At 42.3% G+C, this 25,011-nt stretch overlaps 1 protein-coding gene across 4 annotated transcripts in view; it reads left to right on the forward strand.

The window, feature by feature from the left end:
- Positions 1 to 25,011, forward strand: part of PLCE1 (phospholipase C epsilon 1) — an 848,028-nt gene that overhangs the window by 493,695 nt on the left and 329,322 nt on the right. For all 4 annotated transcript variants that reach the window (XM_069239847.1, XM_069239849.1, XM_069239848.1 and 1 more), the window contains 3 exons: positions 3,733 to 3,915; positions 10,142 to 10,259; positions 15,119 to 15,278. In XM_069239847.1, coding sequence (XP_069095948.1) covers positions 3,733 to 3,915; positions 10,142 to 10,259; positions 15,119 to 15,278 — 461 coding nt within the window. The remainder of the gene's footprint in view (positions 1 to 3,732; positions 3,916 to 10,141; positions 10,260 to 15,118; positions 15,279 to 25,011) is intronic.

Here is a 25,011-nt window from a genome sequence, read left to right on the forward strand (position 1 = left end):
CTCTTCGATCTGGTAATCCACCAGATCGAGTTTGGACATTCCTCTCCCATCTTTTTGCAATTGAGAGTGGCGACCGTTAGTGGTTCAATTCATAGGATTCTTGGTGGCCATAGAGCAGTCACAGTGTGCGACCTAAGCCAGCTCAGCCACAGCTGTTACTTGTTTCTGTACTTGACATATTAAAATTAACTGTGTTCTTTAAGACCACTTAGAGTGTTATACCTATGTAGATCTCACTGACACAATTTCTGGTACATTGGTGTTGAAAGAAATACAAGATAAAATTAAAACTGAAGTATTTTGCTTCAGATGTGTTACGATTGAGTGCAAAGTTGGGAACTTTTGTTCTGAATGTGTTGGAGTAGCGTTAGTGTGGAGATGCATAGGATAGTTTATTCTGCATAAATTTCCGTTATGACAGTTCAGATTTGACAACGTTGCGGTTCTTAATTTCTGTGCTGTCTTGTTCTTATAGAGGCAAGACGTTAAAGAGTTAGGCTAAATAAAAGAGCATTTTGACTCTATCTAGTCAGAAAGACTCATGCTTTTGTTACCTGGTAGCATTGATATTTTTCACATAACCAAAAGCTATAGAATGGCCATTCTGGTTCCCCTGGTATGTGTACCTTTCTTCTCACTGTGCCTTCCTTTAACTCTTCCTACCTGCTTTGCTGCCTCTGTCCTGTTCCTTTTTTACCACTCTCCCAGTAGAAGACTTTTTCTGATGTATCAGCCCTTGGCTTATCACAGCCTCGTTTGAGCCACTTACTCTTCTTTCATTTCGCTAACTTCATTGGGATGTTTTCCTCCTTGATTTCATTTTCTGGTGCCATCTGTTTGTCTTGTTCCTGTCTAGTACCTCTCTCTTCTGCCAGTACTGCCACCCATCCCGGTCTCTTTGCTGTATCTCCTGCTGTCAGTTTCCTGTGCTTGTGTCCCATTCCCTCGTGCTACCTTTGTCCACAGATTGGCCTTATATCAATTTTGCTGCAGCAGGAACGGACTAAACCATGCGCCATACAAAGGCCTCATTGACCTCTTATGGTCACAGTTTTCATCTGTTCCTGTGGCGATGATGGGTCCAGTCACACAAGTGGAATATCATATTTACTGACAATTGTGGGAATGCTGGGAGGTAGGAATTTTGTGGATCCCTAAAGAATGCAGAACTTTCCCTCACAGAAATGTGGGGAGAATATGTGACCTTGGCCAAAGTTTGAGGCTTGAAGGGCATTCTGAGAAAAAAACAGTTTGGGGGTCTATGAACGTCATGCCATCCTGAATTCTCCTAGTGTTTAGTTTTCAGACATGTCTAGGTTTAGTAGTTTTCGCTGGGTGGCAGCTGAGTCCCGGTCCAGATATCACAGCTACCTACATCACCGAAATGGGTCAATTTTCCAGACAAAAATGTTGATATTTCCAAACTGTATTTTGGAACATTTCCTGTTGCAGGTGGTGGGCCCAGCCGTGCTAGTGGGATAGAAGTGTGGGAATACAGAATAGTAAAACTTTTGTTTTTATCAATTAAATGTGTCTCTCCATATTCGCTTCTTATTGTAAGTCACTGTTCAAGAAAGAACACATTCTGCAAAATACCCTGTGATTCACATGATAGTATGGGTAATCCTCAAATCAGAATTGTAAAGATAACTACAATTTCTGAACTCAGTAACTTGCACACATTTCAAATATGCATAGGTTTCCTACATATCAATTTTTAATTCATTAGATTTTACCCCATGAATTGCTGCACGGTCAGTTCACAATGAAATATTATTGTAAGCTGCAGCCTCAGTTGTTATCTCTGGGTATTGTGTGTTCCTGAGCAATCTACAAACACTGAATACCCCTGCGACCAGACGGGTATGATGGACGTAACAGCGTATTACTTTAGTAAATCAGCTATGAGTGCACTCATTTCCAGGTGAAAACACTGTCACTTAATTATATTTGTTCCTAGTTATTATAATTATTTTTTTATTTCAACGATTCGTTTCTTTGGGAAAACCAAACGACCCCTTCCTGAATTTGGCAGTATGTGAACAGATCAGAACTGTATAGCTTTGTGGGTTCCCCAATGGGTTTCGCACTGGTTTGCAACATAAACTGCAAGTAAATAGAAACCACGGGAAATAGGAAAAATCGACTATCACTAAGAAAAATGCAAAACTGTAGTAAAAAATGATCTTTTCACAATGCTGTTTGCTCTTGAAAGGAAAGTTGTGAAGATGCTGATGATAGCAAAGCGAACTTTAAGTTTATGCCAAGATTGTAAAAAATCCATACACTTTCTTGCAGGGCAATTTTTCCGATTATCCTAAAAATAAAGCCCCAAATTTGCCTAATTTGGCCATTTGTTCAGCTCCCTCCAAGAGAATCCACAAATGAAGCAAATGTGGCCTGAATGCGTTTTGTGAAAAAAATGTATGCAGGCTGAATCGTAGAGTGCCGAAAACTTCAAAACAGGGCTCAGCACTAGGAGTGAAAAAAGCCTCAGGCGCTAAGAGGGCTTAAAAAGCCAGTGACTGTGAGTAATACAAAAATGGAGCCTTTACTTCGTTTAAGTACATTTTTGCCATTTTTAATCCAAAAATCGGACACATCACATTAAAGCTTTTCATATTTTGCAGTGTCTTTAAAATATCTCTTCCAGATGTAAAGTCTAAGAGGTATTCCTAAATGTGTTGCTTAACAGATTTTGTGCCTTTGAACCTCACGGTGGTTCCCCCTGCGCATCTGTGGCCAGGTCGAAACAGATTTGCCTGATCTGCCTTTCTGTGTTTTCTAATTTGTGAGTCTGAATATTGTCATCACTGGTTTTTTTTTTAACCTAAAGTCACCGGCGTCCACTTTTACTAAGCCTGGGATTGATAATACTTTGTTTTTTTTTAGCTATGTACTGGTATGGCTTCTTTCTCCAAAAATTGGCTTAAGTGCTGCACACGTGCACCGCTGCCTTTAGATTACAATTACTCATCACCATTCCGAGGTCGCTTTCAGTGCCTGTCATTGTGGATAGTTTCGGCCTCTTGTGATGCGCGCACGCAGAGGTAAATAAATGGCGAAGGATTCCTTCCCTTTACCATGAGATTCTGGACTCGCAAAGCTGACGTGACGCAGCATTCCTTCTGTAGTTCTCAGGGGAGGCGCTTTTTCACGGTTACCTACTAAATGTAAGCACATTCTAACATTTATAAGTACATTTCCACACAATTAACAGAAGCTAAATTGTGAATTTGCACTCTCGTTTATAGGTAGGTACAAGACGGAGAAATCGTGATATCTTTTCTCAAACATAATTTTCATTTCTAGTCAAAATGCGTTTTTTATTTTCGTGGATTGGGTGAATTATAGGTTTCAAGGGTTCGGCGACAAATACGTTTTTTTATATTGGAACCATTTTTGTTTAAACGGATTACTCACTAGCCTGCTTTAACTTATTTAGAATGAAAAGTGAAACATTTACTCATTATCTAATAATTAAATTAGCATATAACGGAGCATTCATATAGAGCAGTGGAGATGCTGCCCGTACTTCGCCTTTGATTGGGAAATCTAATTGTATGTTATGGCATCGTGTACAAAATGCTATTGCATTAGAATGACGTTATGTAAACAACAAGGCTCCAGACTTCTGTTTAACCTCCATTATTTGCAGTTGCTTGATTATTAGGGACGTCGTTAACTCGATCATTGATACCGACAATTGTTTTATTGTCTTTGTGGCTGCAGGAGGACTGCAGATTTGAAGGACCAACGCTAGCTCAAGCCGTTGAGCTGTTTGGAGGCCGGAGGTGGAGCACGAGAAACCCGAGCGGCGGGAGCTTAACAAAAGGCACAGAGAAGCCAAGTATTCAGAGGAATAACACTCTGGCAATAAGTACCGTCAAGAAAAAGAAGAAAGTTCTCATGAGGGTAAAAAACGGTTGTTGTTCAGTCTCCATTTGTGATGCAATGATACTGGATAAAATTATATTCATTTTATTGGTTCATAAGACCACCCTAGGAAAACATTGTTGGGCGATTCTCAAAGGGCGTCTGCACTCGTGGCGGAGGCCCCGCAGTCGTGGTGGGACCTCCGCAGTGGGTAACTGCCCTAGAGAGTGAGTACCCGCTACGAGTGCCGCCCCCCCGCCATGACTGCGGGGACTCTGCCACGAGCGTGGAGGGCATGGTCCTCGGTGAATCGGGTCCTGCGTGTGATATTAGCTAAAGAGACATTTCTTTACTGTTGCATTCCATCCATTCTTATTGTACCTAGTTGGAAGCGCGCAGCCGTCCACCGTTCCTCAGGTATATGAAAGCGCACTTTTTTAGTGCTGGAGTGGAGTGCACACTAATAGTGTGATTCAAAAGAAAGCCAAACGCAGAAATCCTAACGTGTTCTTTGTAAAGTACAACACTAATGTTTTTTATACTCGATCCTATCCAAACAAGCGTAACTAATTGCTAGCAAATACAGGTACCTTGTAAAAATCTAAAAATGTCGAATTAACTGTGCCATGGCTTCATTATTAGATATCTGGTTTGCCAATAGCTTGCGGACACATGCAGCGTCATTTTATTCTTTTGCTGAATACACAAGAATTAATGACCCGTGAAAATTACTGTCGTCCAACTTTAATCCATAGTTTCTTTGCATGGGATATGAATATTCTACGGCACGTAGTAATGAACACTTTTTGATCAACACTCATGTCTAGAGATCATTGGAATTAGTTAAGAGTGTTGATGTCTCTTTACCACTGTCATACAGAGGTCCTTTTGAAGTAAGTTTCACATCGAAACATTAATGACTCCTTTATTCATTAGCTAGATCGAGAAGAACCTAACATCCCGTGGCTGCATGTGTGTCTGCCATGTAAGAGTATTCTCCAAATAATTATTTATTTCAATATTAACTTTCATAGGACAACCAGAGAAAACAATTTGGGCACACAGTATAAATAATGTGCGGCAATATTCCTGCATAAGATTAACAAATGGCTAGAGAAGCTTATAGTGTGGTGTGCATTTGGTTAAAATTATCTGATTATTTGATGGTAATCCCTATTAGCACTGAATCAAATAATTCACAGTATGACGTTGAGCAATGCCTCCAAACATGCAACTGCACTAGTCCCTTAAATGGGCAACATGTTTTTCATCTGTCGTATTGTCAAAAGGTCTTAATACCTGACATTTCACTCTGATCTCCTGTTTTTAATATCCAAGCAGTACTACAATAGTATATGATGGACTTCTCAGGAAGAAATAAAGGAACCTAGCTAGGACTATGACCAGGATGATCAGAAAGTAATCAGAATATTTTCACCAATTTAGTTTACGCTAAGATGGATATCTATAGCTTTATCCATCCCAAGTTTGTCGCTCTGTGGTCCCAGTCCTCTGTCCAATGACGTGCCAGGAAGTGCCAAATCCTTGACTAATACCCCTTAGTATTTATACACAAGTCACACATTTCTTGATCCTGATGGTATTGCTGGTTCCAAAACACCACTTTGAAGTCTAGAGATTGTGCTTTGAGCTGTTCATTGATGACCTCAGAAGTCTGTCATTATGAACTCATATTTTAGGACTATGAAACCATTCACCTGCACAATGGAAATATTACCTATATGTGCAAGAACGCCAAATGTGTGGAGACATATAATAACAACAGTAGGTGTACAAATGTACACCTGGAGGCTTATAGTTGTTCAACCTCCAGGTGTACCATTGTGTGTACTATCCCCACAGATTTCTGTACTATGCAGTCCTGGAGTGGCATCTTCGGTGAAGGGCACATCTTTGTGGGCTATGCGGGCAGGAAGCCAATCCATGACACAACATAATACCTGGGACCAAGCCATAGCAACAAGAAGAATATTCACGGGAAATAAAGACCTGGAAGATACCATTAAAACATAACAAAGAAAATGTTACACAATAGGCACAAAATATAACACTTTCTCCACGATACCACCTTACTGCAGTCCTGTTCTTAGGAGTGTGAAGAATGTCTTAGTCAAAGACCTACAGTGTTAGTGACCTGGAAGATGGCAACAATGTGAATACAGTCGCTATGCACAACAAGTAACTTGTCAGTGAATTAAAAATTGCCTAGCTAACGTAACAGAAGGTTTCAATTCTATTGAGGACATGGACGCGAGCATTAGGCCTGATCTTACCTAATTTTATTGCACAGCAGTCATTATCCAAGATTCAAACAGTCAACAAACTGCATTTCCCATCAACACTTGGGAAGAAAAAAACAACAAAATAGCTCTGAACATGACAGCCAATCAGCAGACAACGTTTCCTTGAAGATCCCCTGTAGCGATGTCCCTTCCTCTTTCTTCCTGCGTCTGTCCGCCATAGAAAACTTATTTAATCCTGTTTTGAGGTATCCGCTCTTGAAATGATACAAAACATACGTGTCAAAGAACAAATTCTCCATGGCAACATTCAGTGCTAACCACAAAGCAGTCCTGAAATAAATACCATAGCCTAAACATCAAGTTAAAATTAATTGCAAGAGAAGCATCCATAATAAGCGTCATCTTACTTGCAGATGTTACTGTAACAAAACAAACTAATTCCTCCTCATTACCTGTTACGTCGCGCCAGAAGACTTCAGATCTCCAGGGTGGGCTAATCCTCACCTCCGTGTCCTTAATAGAATTGAAACTTTCCGTTACGTTAGCTAAGACATTTTTCATTCTACGTCAGAATGCAAGGATTAGGCCCCCCATATGCAAAAACACAAGGTGTGAACAATTTCCTGATGGAATTGTGGGCATTATCTAGAGAGGTGAAGGTGTTCACGAAGTTCCCTAATTCGCAAATTAAGGGTCCTCCAAAAAAACCTCCTTGGGCTACGGGGCCTGCCTCCGATATTGCCAAATCCCTCAATTTGGGGTCCACCTTAATGAATAGAAATCCGCCTTTTGGTGGATATGATGCAATTTGCATTGCCCAAAAGGATGATGGCACACTGGGCCCACCCTGACAATGCTTCGGGAGGGATTAAAGACCCTGAGGATTTAGCGTTCTCAGCCATGTCAAGAATCTTCACTTCCAGGCCTACCACATCCAATAGTTTGTCCTGGCAGGATTACAAAAATCGATCAATACCCTTTTTAGGATCCTTTACGAATTTTGTCAAAAAGGTGCCCATTCTGGGTTCAATTTCGATTGTAAGTGCCACTTTGCATTCCAGTGAAGGACGTGGGCACTCTGCCCTAAGGCAATTTTGAACTTCCTTGTCTAGTGGCTTGCGGAGGCACCCTTCCACATAAGATGCTACTTTAATGGCTGGAATCCGGGTGCACAGGAGAAAGGCCCTTCGAGGGGCCTACAGGGGGTCTATGAGTGGGGGCAGAGCATCCATAAAAGCCTTCTTAAGGTGAGCAAAGGCTTCTAGATCATTTCCACCTTCCCCTGCGCATGTCCGTTTAATCGCCGTATTTTGAGGAGATTGCCCTTGAGGTAAGAGGTCCAAGGGGCCAGGTTGGTCTTCCCTCAAACAGAGGGTTTGTGGGCATTAGGATGCATTTGGTTTATTTTCCTCTCCAGAGGTACTACCAGTTGTCACCACTTTAAAAATGGAAGCATCCATAATGTGGCAGAATTTGTCATCAGTAAATAATGTGTTCCTCGTCCGAAAACTCCCCTGAGTGGTCCCCAAACTCTCGGCCTTCAGCCATATTAGGTGTAGGCAAAAAGCAGGGGTGCAGACCCAAGGAATTAGACTTGTTAGAGCATTCGGTCCAAAAGGGCAATAGAAAAAAAAACTGGGGGGAACCCAGAGATATATAGTGTCAAGGGCAACAGTAAATTATTTGGGACGCAATGAATCACCCTAATAAATAAAGGAGAGTAGAGCTTTAGTTTTGCCTGGGCCGTGTCCCGTTCTGAGCTCGGGCTCGTTAAGGAGGCCTTACTGCTTGGGTGTCATGCTCCAGGTAGGCTCACTGATGGCAAAATCAATAGGGACTGACAGCTCCTACCAAGTGACAGTGTTATGACTGTACCGCCTGAAGGGACAAACCTTCCCTAGCAAAGATGGCCGTGCGCATGTCATTTTCACTGAGGTAGATGAAATTGATGTGTGACTGCTGCTGGGGGTCTACGCGCGTAGCGCTGATTGAAAGGAATGCCAAGAGTGCGCGGGCCCTCTGACAGTCGGAAGACCGCACCGTGCTTCGAGCCAGGAGCAGTGTGAAGGGAGAGGCGGTCGCGAAGGAGCGACATAGTTACCGCGGCCGCCTAGACACTTAACGCTGAGACAGCAAAACCAGTAAAAGCAAAACAGTAAATAAATATTAATGGATGAGAAGACAGTCACTTATCTTTGCTGCTGGAGCAGTGAATAAATAGGAAAGAACGTTGTTACAGGGGATCTTCAAGGATACGTAGTCTGCTGATTGGCCGTCATGTTCAGAGCTATTTTGTTGTTTTCTGTTCCCACGTGTTGGTGGGAAATGTAGTTTGTTGGCTGTTTGAATCTTGGATAATGACTGCGGTGCAATAAAGTGGAGAAAGATAAGAACAAATCCTCTCCTCCCGCCCTGACATAGAATATAGGGGGGGATGGCCTCTGTTATTTTTCATGGACAATACAAGGGATATCAGGATTGCAGTCAGTGGCCAAAACTGGAACAGAATGAACACAAAAGAGTCTTGTCATGCAGCCCCAAACACAAACACCACAGGGGGACAAATTGCCAGGAAACATTGCAATCATCAACTCTTAACAGGAAGGCATTTGAGGATGAAATAATAAAAACACTTGGACACAGAAACCACAGTATCCAACAATATTTTGTTCGAAAGGAACAAAGTTTCTGCCATTTGTGTACAAGCAAGGCAACAGGTGACTTGTTGCAGGTAACCAGCAGAAGGATGGGGTCTTGTAAGAAAATATTGTTAAAGGATTTTAACCACTAGTATACAGGTGTAATAAAAACAAGGTTAGGTGGTCAATTGCTGACAACAATGCATACAAGTGGAGACATTGACATAGACATGTACGTAACCAAGTTCGGGTACTTCCCAGATCACAGCTGACAGCCAGATTCTGTATTTCATCACACATCTGACACGCTTTGAAAGACGGGATTTAGCGGAGATAAAGAACTTTACTATAGGAAGGAATAACTAACATCAGTAGTGTCAAAGCAGAATAGTTGAATTCAAGACCCATTAATGGAATGTAGAGAATGGAGACGACCCTCTGAAGGAGAGGTTTAGGGGAAGGGGAAACCTAACTCAAAAGCCCTGGCTTCTGCCCCTGTAATCTCATACTTCATAAGAGTTCACAGACCACCTGAAATAAATATATATAGTGCAATAAAAGTGTAACAAAAGGCCAGTGCGACCTTAGGGTAGTAAAAACAATATTAGAATGCTTTTTGCGTGCAACAGTGACAGAATTAGTGTCATTTGCTTTGCAAAGCTAAGGTCATCTTAGCCTGATCAAATATGACCAACAATCTGTCTGTCATTAGCATATTAAAACTCCCCTCTTTATTGAAAATAGTTACTTGTATAGTCTTCCATTGTCTTTGAACCGTCCTTCATTAAGCTTTGAAATCTTTGCTTCGCAGTCAAGGATTTTGAGACTTAGGGGACAGCCACTTACCCGGCGGGCCAGCAGCCATCCTTAAAATGACCCCCTCATCTGTAGGAGCTTGTTTGAAGTTATACCTCGATTATATTTTCTTTTATTTCGATAATATCTCAGTTGCTTTCCTAGTGTTCACTGTGCTTTTATTTAACAGACAATAGTAAAAAACTTTTCCATGGCTTTGTTTTTTTTTTATTGTATCTTGTGCTTACTCATTGCAAGAGGTTTCAATAGTAGCGTGGGATCATTTTATCTTTCTTCTGTTCTTTCTTGACCCTTATATTCAGACTTTCGAAAAGTGCTGTGAGATTCTTTATTAATACGATTCAGTGGGTACCGTTTTATTTTTTATCTCATGGGTGATAAATGTTTGCGTGCAAAAATAATTTTCTCTTATACTTAATGTTGTGTTACTGCTGAATTGACTGCATTAGAGAATGGGGAGTAATTTTATTTTCAGTCGACTTTAGAGCAAGGCATTAAATGTTTATCTCTCTTGTGCAAGCTTTTAAATGTTCCCTTCAATTTTAGGGTGAAAGTGGAGATGCGGCTGATGATGAGATGGCAACTCGAAAAGCAAAAAGCTATAAAGAGTACCGTTCACGAAGTGGGTCTGACCCGCCTGATATTGATGAACAGGAGGAGTCAGGTGAGGGAATAGATGTGGGTGAACTTGATCTAGTAAAGGTCTGTCTGATATCTTTCATCATCTCTTAATGAGTGTACAATTTTATATTCTAGTAGAACTAAGCAAAGGCGGCAGGGTAGTCTGGGGGCTGAGGCACAGATGTCAGAGGTATGAAAAATGATTCCAATTCGCACTCTCCTACGTCGGCGCTTCTCTTTATGGTGTTATCACATCAGTTTGCCTCCAGGCCTCTCCTTTATAGCACTGGGAAGAGTTATAGGGGAACAGGAGCAGTCACAATCACGTACAAATCAGAGAAACCAAGGTCACGATTATAGAAACCAAGCTTTCTCCTGTAAAGCACCAAGGCCCATATGTACTAACACATTTTCCCATAGACACAGAATGAATAAAATCCTTTGGTACATCTGGCCCCAAGACTGCATTAAAACCTGCTCCCAATCAGGAAAGATCTAAAGACCCACCTCTTCCTTTCCACCTTGAGGATTAAGTTATTCTGTCTGGCTTGCTTTTGTACCACACCAAAAATCTAGCACATATTAATTATATTTATTACTTTTGTGCTCTTTAAAGCGCCCCTGCTCCTTTGGCTAATTTCAGGCTTTATAAACACCTTAATTAAATACAATCAATAACTAAATAAAGATATTTTACGAGTGATACTCCTTTCTTGACAATAGATTAATAGTTATTTTTATCCTTAGTGAAATAAATTATGGGTATGTATTTGAGGTGTAGAATAGTCAAAATGCGTTGTAGAACATTGTGGTTTACATGTGCTCTCAAACACTGCCAAATTCTCTTTATAAACACATAATTTGAATTTAGGTTGTGACCGTGTGGACGGTGTCGCATAGAGAGTACTAAAAGCTCCCTTCGTAATTCTGAGCCTACACTGTTCTGTGGGGGTAGCTCCTTACTCTCTATGGAAAGACATTTTTTGGGCTGCCATTTAGTATGACTTGCATGACATGAATTGCAGTGTCTTTGTAACCCAGAAGTTCAGATTGTTTCATCAGTCTTTGGCAGCTAAGAGAAGGCATGATTGCCTAAAAGTAAAATTCCAAAATTAGTATTTCTTTACTTAATTCATGTTAGAAAAGATATTGTGAAGATCATTTACTTGAATAAAAATGTTTGAAAAATTACTTTAGTGGTAAACAAAGAATGTGTCCTTTTCTTGGGAGTTTAAAAACCAAACAATATGGTTTCCACTCATCCAGTGGTCCCTTCCCATTAAAACCTACCACATGTATCTGCAGGCACCCATTCATGGCCCAACCTGTCTCTTGAGGTTTGCAATGCCAAATGTTCCTAAAATATAACTGTAACTCCTTTTGCAGTCACTGATTGATAAGGAAACGTTATTTATGGACAACACATAACTAACATTGTATGTTGGTTAGTTTCAGATTGTTGTTTTTTTGTCGTTTTATAGGCTGATTTTGGTAATTTGTCTTATTTTTACACATAACCAGTCTCAGGCATTACAGTCAACTTCAGTTTTAACGTTTCAATTATTGTTATGTTTTGGAATGAAGAAAATACCATATAGTAGGAGATGGGCAAAAGCGGTAGATCCGTCGTTGGTGACAGAACACACTGCTGATAACCAGTAGGTCACATTTACAGTGGTTGGTTGGCCAATCTTGTTGTAAAAGGAGAATCTGTAAACTAAATTTCTTGTTTCTCAATACCCCCAAGAATGCAAATATACCTGAGGACTTTGCCAAGAGGTTGAGATCTTGTAAACTCGAGTAGTGGAAGTAATCATTTCCCCATGTCTGCCCTTTTGCCATGCTGTGGTTGTCAGACACTACACTTTACATCTACCCTGGCATGACTGGTGCAGAGCAGCCATATTAGGGACTCAATCAGTGCACGCCACTAAATCGAAGGATTGCTCAGTTGGATAGCTGGAACCCCTCCTGTTGATTATTAATGAGAGCCCTTGGGCACACTGACCTTTCCAACGTGCATCACCATCGGCCCAGGTGTATCAATTAACAAAACTTTACCTCAAGTTTCCCAGTCATCGTTTGCACTAAATCTATGCTTCTCAGTTCCTGTTATCAGTAGGGCTGGGTCTTATCCTCTTAGAGCAAGAATGCCTCGATAAACTAAGCAGATTACTTAGCCAGGCTATTTTGCCTCATGATGTACATTCTTCGAGAAGTGAACCAGTCTACCAGCCCTGTTAATTCTTTCAACTGTAGTTTCATATTAGCCCCACATTACCTCGTGGATCCTGCATGTTTATTGCTATTTTGTAACAGTGACACCTTTGTAAAATAATATGTATCTGCTATATTTGCCTCACTTTGCACAGATTCCACATACATCTTTTTTGCAAAGTGTAATAAAAGGCCTGCAAGTTTTCTTAAGGTCCATTGTAATAGAATGTATTCAGTTTTCCTCCCATGTTCTTTCCTACTCACTAGCCATGTGCGTGCGTATCTCGACTGTCTCACCGTCATTACTTTATCCAGGTAATAAATAGCCGTGCCGAGCTTAAAAGGAACATCCAGTTTTACAGCACTGAGGCCTCTGTTAACTTCTCCCAGATACCCGTGTTTGTGTCTGGTGTCCTTGTGCGGAACTGTAAACCATGAACTCGCTGTTCAAGCATTCCATTCACAATGGTCTGTTCAGCCATTTAGCCTCACCCTGGCTACAGTAACCACCAAATGAGGTGTTACTGGATTTGCCGCAGCAGTATATTTTAGGGATGTATTAGAACTTCTTAAATATATTAGAGCTTAAGGTACCAAGATTGTTGTTGCTGCCAGTTTGCGGCATGTTGTTCATGATAGCGTTATCTGTGCGGCTGAAGTGCATAGTTACAAAACTTCATCCAGCCCCTCACCCAGGAGAGTGGTACACCTGTCATACCTCTCTCATGGACCACCTAAAAGACCATTACTTATAGGGGCACCGTCTTCAGCTATCAAGTATCAGAGTTTCCCATCCTATGTGATAGGTAGACCTAGGGTCCAGTTGTATCGGGATAATGAGAACATTTGGAGACAAGAGGTTCACATAATAAGCTATGTGGGGAAGATGGTACAGAAGATAGAAATGAAATCAAAGGTGCTTTGTTCTTTATCCAACCTCCAATATCACATGGATCCAAAGCCGACTCACAAAGTCTCTGATTCAGAAGGTAAAGTACAGTGCGAGCAACAGTTCGCATTTTTTAATGTGCCATCGTTTTGCCATGAGGCATTCTTGACCTGAACTTGACACTTCTAATTACGTTAGAAGTAAGCAGCATTTGCCTGTTCGTAATGCAGGAAGCCCTTGAACAGTAACCATTTAATTTGAAGTTTTGGGAAATATTGGACAAGTTATGTGATTGCACACATGTGGTGATAGGAAATGCTTTGTTTCTATATGCAAATTTCGGATTGAGTGTGTTGGTTGCTCTGCTACGTATGTGTTAGATCTGTCATTCTTGGTGTGGTCTTCTCCCTAGCTTTTAACCACCCCCTTCAGTTTTCTGAATTTCATTTTTATTGGCATTAGGACTCTTTGCACTTTACCACTGCTAACCAGTGCTACAGTGCTTGTGCTATCTCCTCAGAACATGGTAAAGGTGGCTTTCACTTGATTGGCATATTGCATTCACTTATATGTCCCCTGCATATGGTACTACATGTACCCAGGGCATGTAAATTAAATGCTACTAGTGGACATGCAGCACACATTGTGCCATCCTCTTACGTGGCCCTTTAAAACATGTCAAGCTTGCCACTGTAGTAGCCTGTAGTTCTGTTTTTAGTTTAATCTGGCAAAATAAACCCTTTTTCCAGGCCTGAACCATCTTTTATAAACATATACAACACCTCTAAAGGTAGGCTCTCAACAGCCTGCAGTGCAGGGTGCATTTAAAAAGCAGGACATGTGTTTTTAAGTTTTACATATACTGGAGGTGAAAAACTCCCAATTTCGTTTTTCACTACTGCAAAACCTCTCTCCCCCATTGCATAACATCAGGGCACATTATCATAGGTGCCAACGTGATTGGGAACAGATAAGGATGTCAAGTTGGGACTCAAATGAATTGTAATTTATAATCCTCCTTAATGGTAAAGTTTGATTTTAAGAAAAATCATCTCGGTTTTTCAACATATATATCTGGCTACCTTATCCACTTTAACCAGAAAATTAAAACTGTAAATTGAAGGTGTAAATGTAGGTGACCTTGTATGAAGGATTTGCAGTCAGACCTATTTTTCAAAGGATAGGTGGTGGTCCAGGTAAGGTCTTGAAGAAAAATATGTTGGTCCCAGATAAAAATGTTTACAGGTTTTTATCTATTTCACTGTGTTGGTTTTTATTACTCATTACTTTCTCATGGCATACATTACACCAATTTTCGTTCACTGATATTAACGCGAGTGCCTGCTTTTTGTGTACACCATTTACCTATGTCATAAACTTATGTATTATTAAGTTATGCTCAGTGCATTGCCTGATTCCATAAACTGCAATATGAGACGTGACTTAATGAGTAAAGTGGTCTTAACACACGATTATCGTAAGTCATGCCACTTTTGTAAATTGACCCCAATTATTTTTAGGTTTATCAACTATAAAAGTGCAGAAAATGTTAGCACTTATTCCACACTACTTGTCTAGTTTAGTCCTTCTGAAATGTTTAAGTTTTCTGGTCTCAGTTTGTAGGAATATTTTAGCTAAACGTTGAAAGTGTATGTAAAGAGTTACTTTCTGGCATGTACGTATGAATTGTTTTTACCTGCCTGTTTATGAGTAGTTAGATATTTACAGACCATTTTGCTTAAGATTTTTATGGTAATATTTGGAACTTGATATTTTATTTATATGTTTATTTGCAGATCAAAGTGTGATCAGCAGTGCTCCCAATTTTTATACACTACCATCCCGAAGGGCTCATTCCGTGGGAACAACAGGATCGCCACATATGGCAGCTGGGATAGCACCAGTCCGGCCGGCTTCCTCTCCAGTCCTGCCTGTCACTAGCAAGAATCAATCCAAGTATGACTTATTAATCTTTCGTAGATTCGTATCTAGAATAAAATGTGTTCCAGAGCATCAAATGTAGTACGTAATAAATTGTATTGTATTTTATTGAGTATTTATAAAGCGCCTTCCGGCCCAAGGGCATCGAAGCGCTAACTGAGTGAGGCGGAGGAACTTGGCCGGAGAATTCCCAAACTTATTGGGGAAACAGCCAGGTCTTGACCAGTTTCCTAAATGTTAAATAATTATGTTCTTGCCTTATATTCAGTGGTAGGGAGTTCCAGATTTTAGCAGCTGCAATAGTAAATGCTCTGTCTCCCCATTTTACTTTCTTAGTGCGGGATATTTGAATTTGATAGGCACCAGCCGAGCGCAACAGCCGATTAGGCCTATGCCATTGCAACTTGGTGGTAAGTATTGCAGGCCCAATCCCATCGACAGCCTTGTGAGTGATGCAGAGAGCCTTAAAAGAAAGCCGATGGATGACCGGAAGCCAGTGTAGATCTTTAAGGCACCTCTTAACAGAGGCCCCACGAGGCAATTTTAATAACAGCCTGGCAGCAGTATTCTGCATCAGCTGAAGTCTGTGCAAAGATTCTTTATCCAAATTAAGTAAGAGCGCATTTCCATAATCCAATCTGGAAATGACTAGAGCCAGAATGACGGTAGTTCTACAGGTCTGTGGAATAAAAGGAAATCTTTTTTTTAATTTCTTCATAGTCCACAGACAGGACTTGATTGTCAGATTGACCTGAGGTTTGAATGACAGTTGCTCATCAAATACTACTCCCAAATTTCTTGAGGTAGACCGTGGAACAGGAAGCGTCCCACACTCCTTAGGCCACCAACTAGAGGACCAATGTACCCTTTCAATTCCAAAGCACAAAATCTCAGTTTTTTCACAGTTGAGTTTCAACCAGTTGGACTTCATCCAGTGATTGACTGCTGTCATACAAGCATTGAAGCGGATAGCCACTTCTTCAAGATCTTTATCAATAGGGATAATGATTTGAGTGTCATCAGCATATGAAGTGGGAAAGAAGCCAAAAGAACGAACCAGCTCTGCCAGTGGTGCCACGTACACATTAAATAGCGTCGGGCTTAAAGAGGAGCCCTGAGGGACCCCACACGGCAAAAGGTAGGAAAAAGATCTAAAATCACCACTGCTAACTGTGGCCCACGTGTCAGATAAAAAAGATTCGATCAATTTGAGAGCCTGGTCTCTAATGCCAGCCTGATATAGGCGGTCTAGCAGAATATGGGGAGCAATGGTGTCAAAAGCTGCTGACAAGTCCAATAACACCAAAAAGACCCCCTGCCCCTTATCCATCAATCTACGTATGGTGTCTGATGATGCAATGAGAGCTGATTCCGTACTGTGGGATTTCCGAAAACCATGTTGCGAGTTGTCCAAGCCTTTGGAGGCAGACAGGAAATCAACCACTTCCTTATTAAGATGTTTTTCTAGAATTTTGGCCGCATAAGGAAGAAGGGCTATTGGATGTAAGTTCGTCAAGTCATCGGGTTTACCAGCTGCCTTCTTTTTTAGCGGAATAATAGTAGATTCTTTCCAGACCCTAGGGTAAGAACCCGATGCTAGCACTTCCTGAAAAATAGGGGCCAGCATAGAAGCCACTAGCTCTGGTACTAAATGAAGAATAGCCGGGGGGCAGGGATCCATAGGGGAGCCGGATTTGCCTTCCAAGAGCAATTTACACAGAGCCTCAAAAGAGGGCATCTTAAAATTTGAAAGTAAAAGTGACTTGTCTGGCGACCCGCTAGTAGTCACCTCAGGGTGCGAATGAACAGTCAGCCGGGGGGCCAGGCTAGCTAGTATCTTATCCAGCCTAAAGCTGGAGTAAATGTCAAGCACTTTACCTTCAAAATATTTAGCAACTTTATTACAGAAATCTTGAGAATTTTCTACTTTGGGAGAGCCTAACGGAGTGGTGAGAGTGTTGACAGTTCTAAATAGTTCTCTGGAAGAGTTAGCTGCTTCGTTAATTTTACATGTAAAATAGTCAGATTTGGCTACCTGACAGGCTTTTTTATAAGTGTTAAGTGCGAGCTTAAGATCCGTCCTCTCGGCTTCGCCGAGGCAGAGTTTCCAGCAGCGCTCTTTCTGCCGGTATTTCCTCTGTAGGATTTTGAGGGCTTGAGAGAACCAGGGTTGATTAGGTTTCTTCCTAGTATGGGAAGCAGAGATTCTTGCCGGTGCTAGCGTGTCCATAGCTTGTTTAATGCCCAAATTAAATCGAGCAAGCGGCGACAGCCTGGACACCTTTGGATCATTCCAATTATGTAGAAGTGTAGCTTTCAATGGTTCTACTTCAATTTTTCTCCAGGGTCTTATCAGTTTTTTCTGGGGAATGGATATTATGGGCTGCTGCTTGGCCAGAAATTTAAACGTCAAAAGGGCATGATCTGTCCACTCTAATGGGGTGGTAGACAGATTTAGTGCTTCCTCAGGACGGGTGAAAATCCCATCTAGGGTATGACCAGCTCTATGAGTGGCCATCCCCTCCTTTAGGACCCAGTCTAGAGCCACCATAAGGTTGAGGAATTCCGTAACCAGCAAGTCACATGTATTATCAAAATGGATGTTAAAATCTCCCAAGATGATGGCTTTAGGGGCCATGATTAAAGGTTCCAATACTGAGGGCCATATCGAAAGAAACTTAGAAACAGGGCCGGGGGGGCGATAAATTAGCAGGCCTTCCCAGACTAAAAATTTGTCTTGGAGCAATTTAAAGGCCATAGCTTCGCACACCTCTGGAATGTGACTAGCACTATTCCAGGTACAAGTGAGCTCAGACCTACAAATGATGGCCAGGCCTCCTCCTCTGCCTGTATTTCTGTCCACCCTGTAAAAGGAGTAGCCGGTAGGGGTTGCCTCAATAAAATCGGGATCCGAATCAGACCTTGCCCAAGTTTCTGTTATGAAGAGACAGTCTATATTAAGAGCAAGGATGAGCTCATTAATTTCAAATTTGTGTTTAGGGAGGGATCTACATTTATAAGAGCAAAAGGGCCCCCTGCTCTACCATCCCTTACCCTTCCACCCAACGCATGTTCAAAATTATTCTCCCCTGCAGCCCCAGCTCCCTGGGTTATCTGCTTTCCCATCCGAGATGGCAAAGGCACCATCCAATTGCACTGCGCACACCTCCAGGCACAAGCAGTGTCCGGGCTCAAAGTGTGGGTGCACCGGGGGCCTGCCAGCATCTTAAGTTCTTCAGTGGTGTAACTAATTTTTCCAGAACCAGAAAGAAGGTTCCTGGCCCTCTGGCCCGTTCTGGCGCGGACGGGCGCAGACGGGCTTGCCTTTGGCGCGCCCGCTGCACGCGTCCGCTGTGCGGCCGTGTCTGCGCCGACATTTATCCCCTCTTGACCAAACCACCAAACCACTAGACCGCAAACCGCGGTTAGGCCCCGAAAACCGGAAGTGGGCTCTAACCGGCCCAACTTCCTGCCCCAAAGAAGGTCGGAGTGTCAGAGCACCGAATTGAAGAGAGCCTTTCCTCAATCCAGTAATCTTCCGGTAAGGAGGGGCATTAACAATCCCAATCCTTCCCGTTGAAGTAGATTACCTCCTACATCAAATTGCATTATAAAAGCACCAGAATATTGTCAATAAATATTATATGTGAATGTTAAATATAGTTTAAGACATAAATATCAGGAATTGTGCAGTTATTTTACCTCTTTAGTTTGCAATTCCCAGGCTTTTGTCAGTTTATTATGATATTGCCACTGATGGCTCGTTTATTTTTCTTGGTTCTTATATTTCATGCTACCGTAATTGACTTGGCCACTTACTGCTGTGGATGAACAAGAGGGTGTGCGAGTCAGACAGCACTGTGCTTCTTGTAGGATGTTCCTGTAGATTTAAGTGTATTTATGAAATGTGGATAGGTTAAACAGTTTGAAGGTGGGTGAGTTAAGTAGTTGGATTATGTTGTTGGATCAGGTGAGAGAGAAATGTTTGTTACCTTTAGGCTCTTGGGTGTGAGCTTGATTGATAAGAAAGGTGCCAAGAATGTGGCTTGTAGTTTATTGTATATGGTATGTGTTTCCCATTTCGTGCTTTGAAGGGTAGGCTTTGCCTGTAGTGAGGGAGTCAGCCATGATTTTGAGGATGAAAACTGCACAGTTGGAGGGCACTTAAATGTTTTCTCCCCACTGTGGTTTGCCCTAATCTTCGCATGTGTGAGGGTGTGTGGTGAGGCAATGGTGTCTGCAGTAGGCAAGTGTATGTTATGCACTGTCATGTGTGAAAGAAGTCAGGTAAGAAGAGTCCTCTTTCTGTTTCGTGTCTCCACATACACTTGCCTTTTTTTCAGCGTTTCTTTTTCTCCTTGTACCTGTGCCATAACTATACTTTATATAAAGCAGGGTACATTGTTACAGAATGTAATCAGAAGATGTATTGTTACCTGACATATAATAAAAAAATTAAAACTATGAAGTTACTCACGTTACTTGCTAAGTTAACAGTGCATATAATGCAGGAGTGTCTGATGACCTGGGATTGTCTCTTTGAGTAGTAGATCCTTCTTCAAGCCAAACATAATTTAACTCTACCTTACAGCCAAAACTCACGGCGAATGTCCAGTCTTAAAGGTTGGGTGTGCATGCGGACATTATTCATTTAAGTTATACTCACTGGGCATTACCATTACTCTTGTGCTGCTCACCACAATTGATACAGAATTATGTGACTTAAAATACTGCAATGTACATCAGATATTTAAAAAATCTGTTAACCTGTATCTTTCCGTAATCACTTACTTTGTAGTATGAATGACATCTATTAGCCAAATGAGAATAATCCTCACGTTTACCTGGTGAGGTTCTGTTGAGAGGAATGATATTGGCACTTGTGTATTTTTAGGAAATTTGCTGGGGGAATTGTAATGTTTTTAATATGAAAGGGGAATCTTTTTTTGCCTCTCTATTTGCAGTCGCTTATTTTGGACTCTCTTCCTTTTTTCTGGGAAGTATACTTTTGAGCCGTTATTTTGACCTTTTGGCGCTTTAGTCTCTCTACTTGTGTCGAGAGACTCCCACTTAATTGGCAGGATGGCATGGAAAGCTGCTGGCATGCCTACGGCAAGCCTGTCTGCAGCTGTCAGCGACTGGTCCATGACCAGCGCCAGCCTTACTGCCCTTTTTCTCACAGGTAATTCTAAGTCTGCTGATTTTTTTTAAAGGACTGCAGTAAGTTAGCCCCCAATGTTATAGTATTATAGCTGTATGTGATATTGAAGGTCCTGTCCCATGTAGCAAATGTAAAGCCTGTTTTGGGATATCAAATTCAATACCTCTAGTCGCACAGGTAGTTCAGAAAGCATGTACTATTTGGGACGGTTTGATTAATTCTCATTCCATTAGTAAACACTCCCAGGAAGTTTATGATCTCACAGGTGAACGTCAGCTTGATACACCCTCTCCAGACAGGATAGACTTGATTCTCAAGAAGGAGGCCTCACAATTATCTTCAGGTTGAAACTTTTAACCTTAGTACCTTGATAGTGTCAGAAAGTCTAGGATTTTGGTTTAGGCTCAGCCCCTCTCAGTCTTTTGCTAGAGTTCTGATTTATCGTCCTCCTGGTCAAGGAACTAATATTTTAGCTTCCTTGGGAGAAGCACTAGCTCCTCTGGTGCTTCGATACTCTAATTTCACTATCATGGGAGATTTCAACCTACATCTGGAGCTTGAAAATAAACCTGAGGTTTTCTTGATACATTAGGCTCGCTTGGACTCCTTAAAAATACATCAAAACCCACGCATCAGGGAGGTCGTATTCTTGACTATATCTGTTTCAACAATCCTAAGTTATGCGCTGAATCTCCTGTTCGGCTGAGCAGGTTGGATCACTCGCTCATCCGGTTTAACATTAAACGGGAGCAGTACCACTCTTTGTGGCCCCTCAATCAGATGCCTTTACTACCTTTAGGTGGGGCAAACTTATCAAAGGATCCTAATTTTGCAAAACATCTACAAGATTCTACCCCCATCCTATCTGACTGTCCTTCGAATAATATTGAATATTTCAATGAATGGATATTGCAACAGCCACTAGTACTGTGGCAATTACTCCTGCTAGGATAATACCAAAATCCACTCCCTCAGCCCCTTGGCTTAATTTGGCACAGAAAGATCAACAGTTACATTGTAAGCAGCTTGGAAGAAAATGGTGTACAGTGTATGATTCAGAAAATCTGGTGCAATTAAGATCAGCCCACAAAGCTTATCTTATGCAAATTTAGTCTGCTAAAAAGGCTTATTTTGCCAAATTAATTGTGGAAGTACATAACAATCAAAAGGCTATTTTTGAAATCTCGAACGCCTTTTTAAAACCTTCAGCATCAGCAACGCAGATTCTTTATTCCCAAGATTTATGTGACCAGATTTTGTCCTACTTTGTAGACAAGTTACAGACCATTGAAAAGGATGTTATGACATCAACTTCTCCCTCATCTAGTCTAGGAATAGATCATTTATTGAACCTAGAAACTGATACTTTAGAAACTTTTCAAAAAGTTTTGCTTGCCCAATCCCGCTAGGTGATTTTAACTTGTAAATCTGAAACACCTAAAGATCCCTGTCCCCCTCACTTCTTACATAAGATCGTGAATATAGTTAATCCTTTGGTAAACCAGATACTGAACAACTCTCTGCGAACAGCTGAGGTCCAGATGGAATGGAAATTGGCTGTGGTCAAACCCCTGAAGGAGTCTCATTTCGATTCCACTATTTTATCCAACCTGCGCTCTATTTCATTGTTGCCCGCTTTGGGCAAGATAATTGAAAAATTGGTGAATGCCCAACTAATTACATTTGTAGAAAGAGCTACGGTACCACACCCACAGCATTCAGGTTTGCACCCAAGGCATTCCACAGAATCCGTCTTGGTGGAAGTAGCAGAATCATTAAAATTTATATTGAACACTAGTAATAATGCTGTATTGATCTTACTAGATCTTTCTGCAGCATTTGACAGCATCTCTCATGAAATTCTTCTTCAGCATATATTGTGGCATTATCGGGCTGGCCTTTTCTTGCCTAAAGTCATTCCTCACCAACAGAAGACAGAGGGTTAAGCTAGGGCTGTATTTTTCCGAAGAATTCACTGTCACGTCTGGTGTTCGGAAAGGCTTTTCCTTGACCCCTGTTTTATTCAATATTTTCATGACTCCTTTAAATTCCATAATCTCTTCTTTTGGAATAGACACTCTGGCCCTCATTCTGACCTTGGCGGTCTTTTCGCAAGACCGCCGAGTTACCGCCGCGGTGAAGACCGCCGACCGCGGTGGTATGCCGCTGTGCGCATTCTGACCGCTGGGAGCGTTCCGCCGGAAAACCGCCAGCAGCCACACTGGCGGTCGGCGGGAAAGTGGAGACTGGTCAACCTCCACCGCCACGCCAGCAGAACACCGCCCACAGAATTACGACCCACATTTCTGTGTGGCGGTCTTCTGTTGGCGGTCTTCTGTTGGCGGTCACCTCCCCATGGCTCCCGTCGCCTCCCGGAGGACCAACGCACAAGGTAAGTTGACCGTCCGTGAGGGGAGGGGGTGGGGGGGTGTTGTGTGATGTGGGCGTGCATGGGGGTGTGCGTGTGAGTGTGTAGAGGGGGTGTGTGAGTGCGTGTATGCGGGCGGGGGGTGCTGCTGTGTCTATGGGTAATGTGTGCTGTTCGGCAGGTGCGCATGTCTGCATGTATGTGTGCGGGTATGTGTCCCCGTTGTGTATGTGTGTGTAGGGGGTGTGTATATGTGCATGTTGGGGGTGTGTGCATGTCGGGGTGCATGTATGTGCATGTCGGGGTGGGGGTGGGGAGGGGGTTCGTACCACCTCTGGGGGGTGGCAGGGGGGTGGAGGGTGTGGGGGGAGGACTCGGGTGGGTAGTGGGGGGTGGGGGAGACCCCTATCAGTGCCAGGGAAGGAATTCCCTGGCCCTGATAGTGCTTACCGCCATGGTTCGCACGGCGGTTCCCGTCCGCAAGAAACCGCGGCGGTAGGCAGGGTCATAATACCCTTGGCGGTCTTGGGACGACCGCCGGGCCGGAGTGCGCAAACTCCAGCCCCGCGGTCATGACCGCCGTGGCGGTCGGAGTGGAGAAGTGGCGGTCGGTCGCGGTCAGAATGCCATTTTTAATACCGCCGGTCTGTTCGCGGTCCGACCGCCGTCTCTCCGCCGACCGCCAGGGTCAGAATGAGGGCCTCTGTCTTATGGCGATGAGACCCAGTTGATAATATAATTCAATAAATCTTCTATGGGCTCTGAGCAGAATTTCAAAAATTGTCTAACTGCTACTGTCAGTGGATGCACAGCAACCGCATGAAATGTAATACAGAGAAAACTGAGATCATGCTTCTCTGCAAATTTAACAACTTTGTGCCCTCTTTATGTTGGCATGATGCCCCCATCCCACAACCACGCCCCTCCACAACACTAACGTTGAGGTTGTTAGAAACCTAGGAGTAAAATTTGATGTTTCCTTGCCCTTTTGACCTCAGGCCTTGTCACTGACGGGGACTTGTTTCACTCTAATAAAATCCCTCAATAAATTATTTGATCTGTTGCCCCTAGCAGCAAGGAAAACTGTTGCTTGTACACTCATCACATCCAGGTGTTCTGCTCTACTTAAGATTTAGAGGAAAGCCACGTAAAAGGAATGCAAAGAATGAAGCACCTTTATTCTAAGTATGAATTTAAGGCACTTCCCAAGTTTCATGCACAGAGAAAGTAACGTGAGCTTTTATTTGAAATACAATAACACACATGCAATTCTAGAAATAATCACAGCAGTAGAATAATGATTACTGAAACAGAGAATGCAAAACTTCTATATATATATATAGTGACTGCATATTCATGCATGCAGGTGTCATTTTACTTGGGAGACTGAGGGGAACACTGGGGAGTAGGAATTTTGTGCTGGAGCGGTCACCCTATAAAGAAAAGTCAGAAAAATATGCTTTTTTAAGCAAATTGTGAGGGTTGCAGAGGAGTCTGGGTAAGAAAATGTTAGGGAATCCACGCAAGCCACACCTCCCTGGACTCCTTGGGGTGTCTAGTTTAAAAAAATGTCTGGGTTTGGTAGGTTTCCCTAGATGAAGGCTGCACCCAGGACCAAAAACATAGGTGCCCCCTCCCCCCCAAACACAGGTAGTTTTGTAATATATCATTTTGATGTGTCCACGTACGTCTGTGATGTGCCAAACACAAAATTGTGAAAAGAAACCGCTTAGGTTATGTGAAAAAGACCCCTCACCCACCAACCAAGTTGGTGGCATGCTTCATCATCGGGGTCCCACCTGTGACACCTAGCGTGTCACAAGTGTGCTGTGACGCATGATTACAGCGGAGCAGCTTTTGTCATTTTTACCACACATACAGGATGGACTTGGCACGAGTGTGAGTGATGGTTCAGTAGATCAAATGTTATTAACAAGAGATTTCACAAAAGTGAAATGCACTGTTAATAACTGGAAGGCCAAAAAACTGAACCAATGACTCACAGTTCATGAGCTGTAAAGCTGCGTCAAGGCACCAACCGTTTTATAGTCCATTCACACACTTTTCATACATGACATGCACAAGACCATTCATGCACGCCAGCCACGGGCCAAGCACATTACAACACTTACATCGACAGACAGCGCCACTCAAGGGCCCATCACTTACATACACCCACATGCCTGATACAACAGTCTCACTAGCTGATGGGAATGTGT

This window comes from Pleurodeles waltl, chromosome 6, assembly GCF_031143425.1.
Source record: "Pleurodeles waltl isolate 20211129_DDA chromosome 6, aPleWal1.hap1.20221129, whole genome shotgun sequence".
Taxonomy (NCBI): domain Eukaryota; kingdom Metazoa; phylum Chordata; class Amphibia; order Caudata; family Salamandridae; genus Pleurodeles; species Pleurodeles waltl.